General features: G+C 41.5%; 1 protein-coding gene across 1 annotated transcript; it reads left to right on the top strand.

The window, feature by feature from the left end:
* The first annotated feature begins 1,977 nt into the window (after positions 1 to 1,977).
* Positions 1,978 to 3,287, top strand: LOC135604965 (uncharacterized). The gene has a single exon (XM_065094616.1). The coding sequence runs from the start codon at positions 2,165 to 2,167 to the stop codon at positions 3,137 to 3,139; it is 975 nt and encodes a 324-aa protein (XP_064950688.1). The 5' UTR covers positions 1,978 to 2,164; the 3' UTR covers positions 3,140 to 3,287.
* The last annotated feature ends 10,909 nt before the right edge of the window (positions 3,288 to 14,196 follow it).

The raw sequence follows: 14,196 nt of genomic DNA, 5'->3' as shown, positions 1-14,196 counted from the left end.
CACTCCTGAGCCGTGCATCTGGACAAGAAAACCTGAGGCCTACACCTCGATCGAGCAAATCAACTCCCAAGCCATGCACTTCGACTAAGAACTCGTGGCTTTCCTACGGGAGAGAGCATTGAAAAAACTATTTAGTCCCACGTTGATTCAAGAGTATAAGAACTAAAGGCTCATAACTCTATCTCTATCGGTCCTCTCTTATTTTTATGAGCTTCAAAAAGGGTAAAATCATACGAATATGCATATCACTTAAAATGGATAATTTCTCATGAGCCTATCGTACTAATCACCAATTGATCAAATGATCCCTTATCATCCTCTACATTAGTCAATCATTTTATGCTGTTTTATGGCAATTTGCTATTAAACAGAGCAGAGATATCTTAATGTCAAATATATATAATATCTAATCGACGAGAATCTTGTCGATACGGAATCAAATTAAGATCCGTGTGATTTGAATTTTGATCTTAATGGTTGTAAAATATTTATATAGTCGATCTCTTTACGATTTTATTAGTGTTATTATATGATTCAAATTTTGATCATAAAAATAATTATAATAAAGAAAACCAGAAGGAGTGATCAATACTTATGTCACAACCCACACAAGGCAATAAAAAAAATTAAAGAATGCTGGGTTGTCTGATGCTGTGATGAAAGAGAAAGGGAAAGCCATATGTGGATGCGAAAGTAATCGTATCGGAGAGGGAAAGGAAACGGAAGAGGTATGAGTATTTTTTGAATTGAAGCCTTGGGATTACCATGTCTCCAAATTGAAGTCGGTGTGTTCGCGCTTTCTTGCTCCCCATTAGGTGCACAGATTTGGGTTTTGTGGTTTTCATCTGACCAACCAATATCTTCCATAGCTCGACGAGGACATCATCATGTCAGCTGGTTGCTAAAATCAATATGTCATGCGGTTGTTCTGCTTACATCAATCGGTTCCCATTTCTGTGTCTCATTTTTATTCAAGATTTCTTGTATGATGGTGCTGCCATTCTTGTACAGTTGATTGTTTGTTATTTTTTTTCTAGGTTTTCTTCTCTTCCTAGCTTTTGTTTTACTTTAGTGCTTATCTTTATCAGTATTTGACATTTGACTCTCTTTTATTAAGATTTTGGGGAGTCAGTTTTCTTTATAAAAATTTGTTGTTCTTGTAAATTTTTTGTTTGAATAGGATGGAACTCCAACTGGTTTTAGGGCTCTTTAAACGATGCTGCTTCTGTTTGTTTGTTTACTTCTGAAGCAAATCCTTTTCCTTGCAATTAGCGAAGAGGAAAGCAAATAGAAAGTGTGCTTATTTGGGAATTGGCCTTTGTCTTTCTGCTGCTTGCTGCTGTTTTCTCTTTCATGACTGGGTTCAAATGATCATGTCCTCTGAATTCATTCTCATTATTTACTATTTCTATTTGCTAGGTGTTTGTTGTTTGCCATACATTTGGATATATTATTTACTATTTTGCTATGTGTTTGTTGTTTGTCATACATTATTTACTATTTGCAAGCCTGGATTGCTTGGTCTTGGTATAAGATTATTCATTTCAAGACTGAAGTGCCTGAAGTGATTACAGACATGATATATCCCTTGTGGTAAATAGATTAGCTTTGTTATATATCCACATTTACTACTCATGGATACCCTTGTGGCAGCACCTTTTAGAGTGTCTGAAATTGAATCCTCACTGTAACTTTCCAGTGATTCTAATGGAGGAGTTGAGGAAATAACGATGATTGTCGAGTTCAGCCACATTTGGAAAAATTGGTTGAATTCAACATCTAATTCTTTTTTTATAACTTTGTTTTGGCAATTTTTGTCGGTCTTCAAACAATCATATTAAATAATAAATATACCAGCATAAATTTTTGAGTTTTCTGCTAGAGCAATCACATCTACATGGTTTTTCACTTCAAGTATGTTTATGCTTCAGGCCTTAATTTCTTTTCCTGACTTGTATATATTTTTTGCACAGCTTGTTGCACCTTGGATACATTTCATGAGGACACAGTATCTTGTATTACTGAACTGTCCATGACTAAAGATGCTACCACTGTTCTCCAACAGAGAGATGATCCATCATCCTGCTGTTTCAAAAGATTTTGGTCTGCTTACCATCGTGGAAGAGAGTATATGTCCACTTTCTTTTTGAATCCTTCCAATTAAATGGACAACATCCCAAATCTTCATATGAGAGAGCCTGGACATTATAGATCTTCTGGGGCATCAGTTCTTGGCAATTTGCAGTATCATAATTATTCATCTTCCCTTGCTATTTCAGACACATTAGCGGCAGGCGACACTCAACCTCAGCAGAACTCCATTGAGCTTCCAGTTTCACTAGGCTCGACTCGAGGGAATCTTGAAACGGTCACTTCCTGTACTGGTGAGCATGCTTATGGCTCATGGAAGGATGGGAAAAATGAGATGTCATTCATGCAAACAGTTAGTGTTGCAATAGAGGATGAGGAGGATCTTCTTCATGGCAATGAACCCCAGATTAGTCTGCAGAGAGAGTTGGGCATGTTAGATAGGCAGAGCTTGTCCGTGCAGCTGTCAGATGTTTCAACCATGCCTTGCCAAGGATTGTCACTGAGCCTAACCACACAAATTCCAGTCCCTTCAATCCAGTATCTGCCTGGTAGCTCTGATCTCTCTCTCTTTTGTCCTCATCAAACAACCTCCGGAAGTGGTGTGTCATGCAGAAATCAAAATTATCAGAACATGACTGTGCATGCTAACAATTGCCAGCACAGCCATCCAAGTGTTGCTAGTCCAGTTCTAAATTTTAAGTATCTAAAGGCAGGACAACAATTACTTAATGAAGTTGTAAATGTCCACAAGGCTCTGAAGCAACATTCAGATAAAGCTCAAAATCTTCATTCTTCTCCTATTAACAGTATGGATAAGGATGGTACTGCAAAATCAAAAGGTGAAGGAAAGTCAACAAACCCTCAAGACTCTACCATCAACTCGTCTACTGAGCTGTCACTCTCTGAAACGCAGGATCTTCAAGACAAAGTGACCAAACTACTGGCAATGTTGGATGAGGTGCATATTTCTTTTGCTATTGACCTCCATAAATTTTTCTTTTGCATACCCAATTTTTTTACTATGATTCTTTCAAAATTGGACTTTTGATAAACATAACTGTGGTTAAAAACTTAAAATTCATGTGGAAGTGTTCTAAAATTGAATTTTTGGTTGTGTACTGTGACATTCCCCTGCCTTGTCCTATGCACCAGATTTGCATTTCAAATGCCTCTAAAGTATGTAACTCTGCCAACTGTTTCTGTCGTGCGATCTACTGTGTTCTTCATTTTTTCTGACATTTCCATGCAGAACTGCAAATATTTTCAAAAGAATGTTGATTCTTGTAATCAGGTTGAAAAACTCTATAGTTTATTTGTATAAACTAACTCGCATTTGTTTTTGTTGATAATTATTTTCTGGTTTTGAAGCTTAGAAAATTTTAATGAGCTACTTGTTTTATTGATAATCATCTTGCTGTATATCTGCATTTCTAACCTTGTGGAAATATTTCCTACAATGCCTTATATGTCTGCAGATGATCTTACTAACTGAAAAAGGTTGCGATCAGTGATGAAATAAAGGGAATCTTTTTTGGTTTTCAATAAATAATTGTATTACATGGCCTTATATTTTCTTTTTCGGGATCTAAGTGCCACAAACCTGTCATGAGAAATTGACTGGTGTGATGAACACTGTTATTATGATTCTGTTGCATGTGAGTTAATTATTCTGAGAGATGCTAATAGATTTATACAATGTCAATGTCACATATTGACTTTAAAATAATGAATACAAATGGCTGGATTTTGGGAAGGAATTGTACCTTGGGGAGGAATTGCAATCTTAGAAAGGAATGGCCAAATTGTTGCTATATGATTAGTGCTACCCTAAACACATACAAATCTGCTTTCAAACTTTCAAGATTGGGTGAGATCCCAAGAGTAAGATATGCACAAAACATCAGATAAAGGTTTTAGGCAATAATTTATGAGAAACTAAGACCAACATCATGCCATTAATTGGACATAATTCGGATTTGTATTCTGGATATCCGTAGATATAAACAGTATTTCCACCAGATGCAGACGACGGTGTCATCCTTCGATGAAGTAGTGGGTCCTGAGGCTGCAAAACCTTACACTGCACTTGCACTTCAAACAATTTCTCGGAACTTCCGCTGCCTGAGAGATGCCATTGGTGGCCAAAGTTAAGTCACTAGGAAATCCCTTGAAGAGCAAGATAATTCAGATGGCAAGGGTGCTGGAATATCTCGCCTTTGCTATATAGATCAGCAGCCGAGGCAACAGAGGGCCTTGCAGCAGCTTGGTGTGATGCAGCAGCATGGTTAGAGGCCACAAAGTGGTTTACCTGATTCTTCTGTCTCAATCCTTTGTGCCTGGCTGTTCGAGCACTTCCTTGACCCGTGAGTTCTAAACTATCTATTGTTTTCGCCTGTCAATTCATTGTACCATGGCAGATCCAATTCGTGCTTACCGTTCTGTTTGTAATTTTTTTCAGTTACCCGAACGATTCTGAAAAGCTAATGCTTGCAAAACAGACAGGCTTGACAAGGAGTCAGGTGAGCACAGGCATATTTAGGATAGCTTTCTCATTGCAGCTGTAATTTATAGCTTCCTTGGGATCTTTTCTAATTTACTGGTTTCTAATTGGTTCATAAATGCACTGGTTCGCCTTTGCATCGGAAGCCTATGATTGAGGACATCCAAAGAGGAGATTGGTAATACTGAGATCGACTCAAACTCTTCATCAGAGTATTTTTCCTAAAGTTCAGGCTGATGTTCCATCTACCGGATGGTTTTGTGGTCTATCAGATGTCTGAGTTCGATCGCCATGATGCCACGGACAAAATTCTAAACAGGATGTTTGATGTAATACTTATATACGTCCGTGTCTTTTTGTTTGTTCATGCTTTGCACAGCATGTAGAGGGACGGTCAAAGGTTTAAAAGCCCCATTTTAGTTGGGTTTAGTGGCTTTATTAGACTTGTAAATAAAGGTTGTATCATGTGGATACTTATAAGAGATATTCGGTCTATAGTGGGTCATTTTGATCTTTTGTTGTGCAATCGTTTAGAGCTTGTAAAGTTTGTTTGTAATTTGTATTGTCAATGAAGTGTTTCTTGAAATGTTTGCTTGTGGATCCCGAGTGAGACGCTTTCTCTAACCCGTTTTCTCTTTTTCATATCCTAAGGGACCATGGGAGATTTCGGGGAGGTTGATCTTTGTGGACGGACATGCAAGGGTGTCGTACGACTTAGACAAAACCAACTAAGTCCATGACAGATGGTATCAGAGCGGGACAAGCACTCATAGAAACACTTGACGTGCAAACGTGGGGGATTTAGCGGGGTTGCGTTAAGGGCAATCAGCATGCGCGACTGTTTGGGGGAAAATAAGCACGGAGATATAGGAAAAAGGAGTCGCTCGGAGGAGCAAGCATTTAAGATTGGCATTTAGAGAAATGGCCAACCCTTCGCGCAAGAGGCACCACGAGAACAAGCAAGCTTGAAAGAATGCAGAGCGCACAAATGTAGGGATGGCTAAGTTCGAGCTACGGCTCGACGTTGACAACTATACTTGATGGTGGTCAAGGTAAGTGAGGCGCTTGGTAAAGGATGAGACCATGCAAGGTGGAATGAGTTGCTTAACGACCGAAAGAGTTGTGCAAAGCTCACAAAGGTGAGGGGAATTGCTAACTCGAAGAATTTGGTACTCATGTATGGGCTTGTATGCGGACGATGGAATATTCGCGGCCATCCCAAGGCGACCGAAACTTGGCACCATGGAGCATTGAAACTTTCTCTTCGGCATGTGAAGGATACGTCCGTAGGAGGCTGACGTGTACAGCAAGTTCAGAATGTTGCTAGGCCTTGAGTGGTGTAGCGGGGGCTGTATTGACATGGAGTCATAATCTAGCAAGTGCGTTTGCAGGAAGTAGAACAATGCATAGTTTGTTCAGCAAATCGGAGTAGTCCGAATGGGATGGTAGTCTCCGAAACTTTCAAAGAGAGAAGCGAAGAGAGATGTTGCTCCAATGGGATAAATATTCAAGAGGGATAGGTTCCGGTTCTCCAAAGGGAGAATCACGTGCAATAGACCGCACATGTTGAGGAGTACCTCGAAAACATCAACTCCACGAAGCTCAATGGACCGAATGAGCGACGAGGAGTCGTCGCATGATCTCGCTTGAGAGAATGCATTGGTGGATGCATTGCGAGATCAAGTGGGAGAGCGACCCAAAGCAACACAAATGTAGGCACACTTGGAGTCGATATGGAGATCAGACTCAAGGGAGGGCTGATCCGTGGAATGATGGGCCCGAGGGCCACCATCAACTCAATGCAAATTGAGGAGCGGAGCAACTTGGGTGTAACTTGGCGAAGTACCTAAGTCGCATGACGTGAGCTGACATAGAAGATGAAACATGGAGCGAAGGCACAGAGCTTTCCTTGGACAGAGGTCAAGGACATGAGCTCTTTACAGAGGCAAGAGCAGGATTATGTTGTTTCATGGATCCTTCATTCTGATGGAGCGGACTCATCTTGCATGGTGCCAAAGACGAAGGGAGCTTCTAGGCACATACACCTTATCTCGGAGAAGTATTTGATGGAGGAACTAAGGCGACTCAACTTGCAGAGGTGAAGTTGGGTTCACAAGGCCTTGGCACGGGACAAGAGGACGCAAAGGCGGGTACTCTTGAAGAATATGCCATAGTATTGTCATTCAAGTTGCCATAAAGGAAGCGATGTGCAACAGAGATTGTGCTGGTAGGGGCAAAGGCCTAGGATCCAGACAATGATGCTCCATTTTCAGCGAAGTCAGTGGACTTCAAGAGCTACTATGTGATGGACTGTCCTAGAGCGGTGCTTCATCTAAGTGTGACCCAAGAGTGGGTGGATGAAGGTCGATTGCTGAAGGAGCGAACAAAATCGAAGGTGGAAGAGACCCTGCGATGTATTGGCAGAGGCCACACATGGAGGGATCACAATTCAAGTTCATCTCATAAGGATCAGAATGCAATGGAGATATCACCAAGAGGCGACATGGTGCAGCAATTCGTGGTGGAACAGTTCATGGTAATGCAACACATACGAATCTTGTCCCGTGAGGGATTAGATCATATGGAGGTATGATCGGGAGCTACTAGGAGCTCCACTTCGGTGAACAACACGATGGCAAGAAGGGCTATGGATTCAAGGAGTGAAGACTATGGTACTGCAGAGGCGGGTCTTTCGTGCGTGCATCGAATTTTGCATTGGATGAAAGCTTTGGTCATCAACATATGGGGGCTGTGTACCACTGAGGGAAAAGTTCGAATGCAAGTACCAGTGAGTCCCATAGAAGGGACTTGATCATGCAGATGCATGATCGAAGCAGCTAGAGAGTTGGATTACTCCAGAGCCCATATTCACTTAAGAGAGCCCGACAAATCAGAAGACAAGGTCGAGTAAGCGAACGTGATCGGTGCAAACCCTATAGCATAATGGTAGAGACCATGCATGGGAGTTGTAGTTTGTCTTTCCATCGACCAAAGGGAGCTGCTTGGAGAACACTGAGGTGTTGAAGTAGGGGGGTTGAAAGGGGCGAGGAAGTGACGACGAGTCCAGAGGGACTTAGCTACCCAAAATCAAGCATCGATTAGAATGGAGGTGGACTCGGAGGAGTGCCATAGAGACATATCTACTATTCATGAAGAAAAGGGATGCAGATGCAAAGCGATGGATAGTAGAGCCATAGGTATGGATGCGCCATGGTATCGCAGAGGCGGCACTTCCGTGAAAGTCATTGATTCCTTGCTTTCATGGAGGGAGAGCGCTTGGTCGTGAAAAGGGTCGAGGAGGTGGAGCATGCAGAGGCAAACTCCAAGTACCGATACAAGGCTGAAGGGCAAAGGCCAAGAAACTTCGTAAGACCGGTGTCAATGAGCTTCTTATCAAGATGGCCAAAAGTGAAGGACTTCAAGTCATGCAAGAGTACACGACCAAGGAACAAAGCAGGCAATATGCGGTGCTTTACCTTTGCTACTTAGTGGAGTAGGCAACAAGGTTGATGGAGAAGACGATACAATCCCAAAGGCGACGAAAACTATTAGAGACTTACTCCAAGTTAGGGTGAAAACTTCCTGCATTCCAGAAGTTCGATGGTATTGAGAAGGTGAATCACAGTAGCTAACTCAATGCAAGGAGTGCAAACACTTCAAGTGCTTCAGAAGTGTGAGCAAAGAGCAAGTGAAGTGTTGGGAAATCTTGGGGGCGACATCATATGCGCAGCGGAAGAACAAGAAAACAAAATCCCCGATTCCCAAAAAGATGTTCGTCGTCATGCGAAGATTGGTGCGAAAAATCCGCGAAACATAAAACTGCGTATAGAGTAGATTGTGTTACCTAGGGAGATCGTATATCCCTGTTTCCTTACAGATCCTTAGGAGAGGGTGAAGGAGGTCAAGCGTCCTCCTCTCTAGCGGTGATCCACACAGCAGGGTTGCGATGACGCTCCTCAAGACTCCAGGCTTGCTCTGAGGTGGAGAGGAAGAGAAGAATAGGAAAGACAAGCAAAGGCTCTAGCCTATGAGGCTCTGAATCCCTCCTATTTATAAAGGTCCCCTGTCAAACCCTAATGGGTCCTCCCCTAGTGGGTATTGGATCTGCATCCAATAAGACAAGGGCTCCGTCGGATATCTCATATCCGAACCTCTACTCATCGCAATGCCTACCATATGTGTGTGACCCTCTAGGCCCAATATCGAGCTGGCCGTGAGTCATACCTGTCAGAACTCCTTCTAACTCAGTGAATTATTATCTATGTAATAATTCACTTGACTCATCGACTACGGAAGTACTAGGCCACTACGCCGTAGTCCCCAGACGATACAGGGGAATCCAATCCATTGGACATGTCAGTCATCAGTTACTGTGTACCTATAATCCCTCATCCATCTAATATCCCAGAGACCGTATATCGAGCATGGTGTTGTCAGACCCATACGGTTTCTACTCGAGTCTCGCTCTAATCGGATTCTCCCGGAGAACTCTTTCTCTCTCAACCCGAATGACCCTAGCCAGGGATTTGTCTGAGCAAGAACACATGGGATATTCCTCTCATGACGCCGAGAGTGGATGATCCTCTATCGACACTCAATAGCCCTCGTAAGGTCGACTACCACTCCCAATGACCAGTTGTACTAGATCTGGGACAGCCAAACCTATAAGTCTGGTATCAAAGAGTGGAGCACTCATACAGGACATCCTTGGTGTCTCAAGTCTAAGGACCAGATACACCACTAGGACTACGGAATTGCTGTCTGACAATAAGGCATCATCAACCATCCAGCATTCCATAAGCGGATCAATCAGTGAACTCATTCTCCAATGAGCACCTGTACTGTATCCCTAGTGTCCCTACACGAGCAGCTATGAGACCAGCTGCATCCATCATATGGACGGGTATACAGCACACCTGTCTGTCCGGTTATCACGATGTCCCTCTCGAGTAACCTATGACCGGGATTATTTAGGATATATGTTTAAAGGTGAATCGATCTCATTATCGTGATCTCATCACGATCTGATTCCCATTGCACAAATCCAAGGACATCACAATATATGTATGCATTTATGCAATAGTTATAAAGTGATATACGCCAAAATATAATAAGCAAAAAGATTCTGTATCAAGTCACACGTGCCATCACTTACGTGATTGGCTTGCTGGGCACCTATGACTAGCATGAAGGTCATTAACCATTGCCTTCTCAACTCTTAAGAGAATGGACGAAACCGAGTATCCCAATTCTCTTATCTATCCAACAGAGGAGCTCTGCATAGGTTCAAAGACCCTTCGAAGATAATAGAAGATAATAGTTGTCAAATCCTCACTAATGGTGATTAGTGCTACTAAGAGTAGATTATCCGTTTTATTTCCCAATAGAATGTCAATCGAAAGTGGAAGTGATGTGAATCTACTTAGAAGTGACAACTAAATGAAAGAAGAGTCAATGGATAAATTTTGTGGAGGAAAGACCCAAAACTTTGAAAGTTTACGAGGCGATACTCGTTAAAGCTCCAACAAGCATCCACCGAGTTCAAGTAACATGAGGCATTTGAGAGACTAACGCATAGTAAGGATGGTTTTTTCCTTCATTCGGAGGATCCGCAGGAATCAACAGGGATGAACACAACTCAGTCAACCCCACACTAGAGTCAGAGTCATTGGCGAGTTGAAGCAGCATAGCGGATCAAAGGTTCGACTACTCAAAAACAGCAGCGGAGAGCAGCTAGGAGCCAAGGGGCACATTGCAGCTGTAGCAGAAGATTGAAGATTGAAGACTTAGCAAAGGCAAGGAGTTGCAGTGTTGGCAAAGGCTTCGACGAGGATGTCGAAGGAATAAGTGGGGGAGGATGTCGAAGGAATAAGTGGGGGAGAATGTCACAGACAAAATTCTAAACAGGATGTTTGATGTAATACTTATGTATGTCTGTGTCTTTTGGTTTGTTCATGCTTTGTACAATATGTAGAGGGACGGTCGAAGGCTTAAAAGCCCCATTTTAGTTGGGTTTGGTGGCCTTCTTTTGCTTGTGGATCCCGAGTGAGGTGTTTTTTCTAATCCGTTTTCTCTTTTGTAGATCCTAAAGGACCATGGAAGGTTTCGGGGAGGTTGATCTTTGTGGACGGACACGCAAGGGTGCCACACGACTTAAGCAAAACTAGCTAAGTCCGTAACAATGCGAGTAGTGGGGTGTCTCTGCCACTGAGAGTACAACACTCTAACGGTGAGCTTCCTGCATCTAACAATCAGCAGAGCTTTCTTGGGATTCAATGGGAATCCATTTATGGTGCAGCTGCTCCTGCTGTCGGTGGTGCCGGCACAGCCAAGTACAATTATGCAAATGTGGGAGACCGATCGTACCTGTTTCATGATGTTGCAGCGTAAGAAAGTTTATTATCACGGTGCCGGCTGTTAAGGCATCTGGTGCCAGTAATAGACAGAAGATCAGCATGTGTACAATGTCGAGAAAGATAAAACTCACAGTAGTTGATAACATGAGGTAGCATGTTGTGAATATAGAAAGTGTAGCGTTGTGGTGATCCACCGAAGAATGGAACATGCAACTTGAATACCAATTACATGTTGTTCTGTTGTATGCATATCGACAAAGATTACCCCTCTTTGCAATTTAGTTTCAGCTATTGGCAATCTATGAAATGTTTGGTTGGATTAGAAGATATAAGTAGCTTCAACATTGTTGGAAGCTGTGTTATTAAAGGTTTGGATTTCCCCTCTTAGTCTAATGAAATCTGATGTTCTAATTCTTGTTCCTGTATTTGCAATACAACTAATTCTTGGAGTGCAATGGATAATAGGGAATGCTACTTATGTTAGAGCTAGTCTCAGGATATTTACCAAAGGGTAAATTTGGCAACCCAACAAATATAATAAAGCGGAAGAATAAAAAAAACGATAAGAATACCAGATTTACGTGGTTCGGTCAATTGACTTTGACATACATCCACGGATGAAAGAGGAGCAAATCACTATTATAAAAGGGACAATTACAAATGCCTTAGGAAGATGTTCCTAAGCCATAAAACACCCAAAAATACTAAACAAGAAAAACCCAAAGTATAAGCTCAAACTATTTAACTGAGTGTGGACTTAAACCCAAAGCAAACACTTAGGTTTTTCTTGTGGTGCCACTTGTGGTGCATCTGACTTCAAAGCTCAGGCCCTTATTTATAGTTCCAATAGGAGATAACAAGTTTAATTTTCCCGATGTGGGACTATGAGACTTGCCAAACTAACAAATCTCCACCTTGACATGTCCCAACAAAACTTGCTCCACCTTCTTCATAAAAGTCCCAACGGGCAATCACCAACAATGAACACCAACCAAGTCCAAGCACTGCTTGAACTTATAAACCGAAAGAGGCTTCGTAAGCATATCAACAGGATTGTCCTTCGTATGAATTTTCTGAACAAGGACCTTTCCCTCAGCAATGATATCCCATTTGCATCCAACAATTTTCTTACCAGAAGGCGGCTTCACAAGATCCCAAGTTCTATTCCGATGGAGAGATTCAATTTCTTCATTCATCGCGATCAACCACTTAGCGGAATTATCACAAGAAACTGTATATGAGTAGGAAGTAGGCTCACCAACTTCACTTGTTTCTTCTACAACAGACAAAGCATATGCAACCAAATTTGCATATCTTTGTGGTGGTCGAATATCTCTCCGTGGTTTATCCTTGGCTACGGAATATTGCTCTTCCTCTGGAGCAACTTCGTCAGTAGACTCAGGACCATCTACTGGTATTCTTTGAGTAGAAGAGTTCGACTGAAAAGAATTAGACCTACCAATCTCAAGCTCCACTTGCTTCTGCGCACTATCATTTATACAACTAGTAGAATCCTCTTTAGAAGATAACATAGATAATTCATTAAAAGTAACATCTCTACTGATTACAAATTTTGGGGATTTGGAATCAGAACACTATAATCTGTATCCTTTCACCCCAGAAGCATACCCTAGGAAAATGCACTTTTTAGCTCGAGGCTCTAATTTTCCTTCATTTACATGCATGTATGCTGGACACCCAAAAAATTTTAAATCAGAGTAATCAGCAGGAGTACCTGACCAAACTTCCTCTGGAGTTTTAAAGTTAAGTGCTGCAGAAGGAGCGCGGTTAACAACGTAATAGGCCATATTAATCGCCTCTGCCCAAAAGTCCTTTGTCAACCCTGCATTTGAGATCATACACCTTGCTCTCTCCAATAGTGTTCTGTTCATACGTTCGGCCACACCATTTTGCTGAGGCGTCATCCTAACAGTGCGATGCCGAACGATTCCTTCATTTTTACAAAATTCATTAAAGTCACCTTCACAAAATTCCATGTCATTATCTGTTCGAAGCCGCTTAATCTGTTTACATGTTTGCTTCTCAATCAAATCCTTCCATTGTTTAAAGGTTAGAAAAACATCATTTTTATACTTCAAAAAATAAACCCAAACTTTCCTGGAATAATCATCAATGAAAGTCAACATATACCTAGCACCACCCTTAGACTGAACATGAGCTGGACCCCAAAGGTCTGAATGAATATAGTCAAGAGTACCTTTCGTTTTGTGAACTGCCGGAGAAGTGAAGCTGACTCTTTTCTGCTTTCCAAAAATGTAGTGTTCACAAAAGTCCAGTAGCCTTGTACTCTCCGCAAAGTAGACCTCTTTTGCTCAATATGCTCAAACATTTTTCGCTCATATGACCCAAACGCACATGCCATAATTTGGTGATGTCAGAATCAGACAATGATGATGACGACACTGCAACTGAGCTTGTGACAGTAGTTCCCTACAAAATATATAAGCTACCAGACCTGCAAGCTTTCATAACAACAAGAGCACTTCTAGAAACTTTCATAACTCCACCTTCAGCTGTGTATTTACACCCAAGGGCCTCTAGGGTGCCTAAAGAGATGAGATTCTTTTTTAAATCAGGAACATGTCTAACATTAGTGAGCGTCCTCACAATACCATCATGCATTTTAATTCGGATTGTGCCTCTACCAACAACATCACATGCGGCATTATTGTCAATCAAAACAATTCCACCATTACAAGATTCATATGTGGAAAACAAATCCCTATTGGGACACATGTGATAAGAACAACCCGAATCTAAAATCCATTCATTTTTAGACATCGTCCTGTCATCAGTAGCAAAGAAAATATTTTCAATATTCTCATCAGATGCTACACTAGCTTCAGCGAACTCAGTAGTTTTCTCAACAAGTTTTCCCTTTTACTTTAATTTATTTTTCAATTTAAAGCAATCAGTCTTAATGTGCCCCATTTTATGACAATATCTACATTCCAAATTCCTATGCCTGGATTTAGATCTACTACTGTCAAATTCTCTTTTATTCATTCTCCCCCTAACAACCAGACCTTCAGCCTGATTCCCTCTACTTTCCCCAGTGATATTCCTGTCTATCTACTCCTTAGATTTCAGTGCAGATTTAATTTCTTGATACGAAACTGTTTCTTTTCCATAAATCAAAGTATCACGAAAATGCTTAAAAGATTGGGAAAGAGAACACAAGAGTAACAAAGCCTTATCCTCATCATCAATTTTTGCATATATATTCTC

The sequence above is a fragment of the Musa acuminata genome, chromosome BXJ2-2 (assembly GCF_036884655.1).
Source record: "Musa acuminata AAA Group cultivar baxijiao chromosome BXJ2-2, Cavendish_Baxijiao_AAA, whole genome shotgun sequence".
Classification (NCBI taxonomy): Eukaryota; Viridiplantae; Streptophyta; class Magnoliopsida; order Zingiberales; family Musaceae; genus Musa; species Musa acuminata.
The sequence above is the reverse complement of the archived record's forward strand: the minus strand, read 5'-3'. Positions and strand labels throughout refer to the sequence as shown.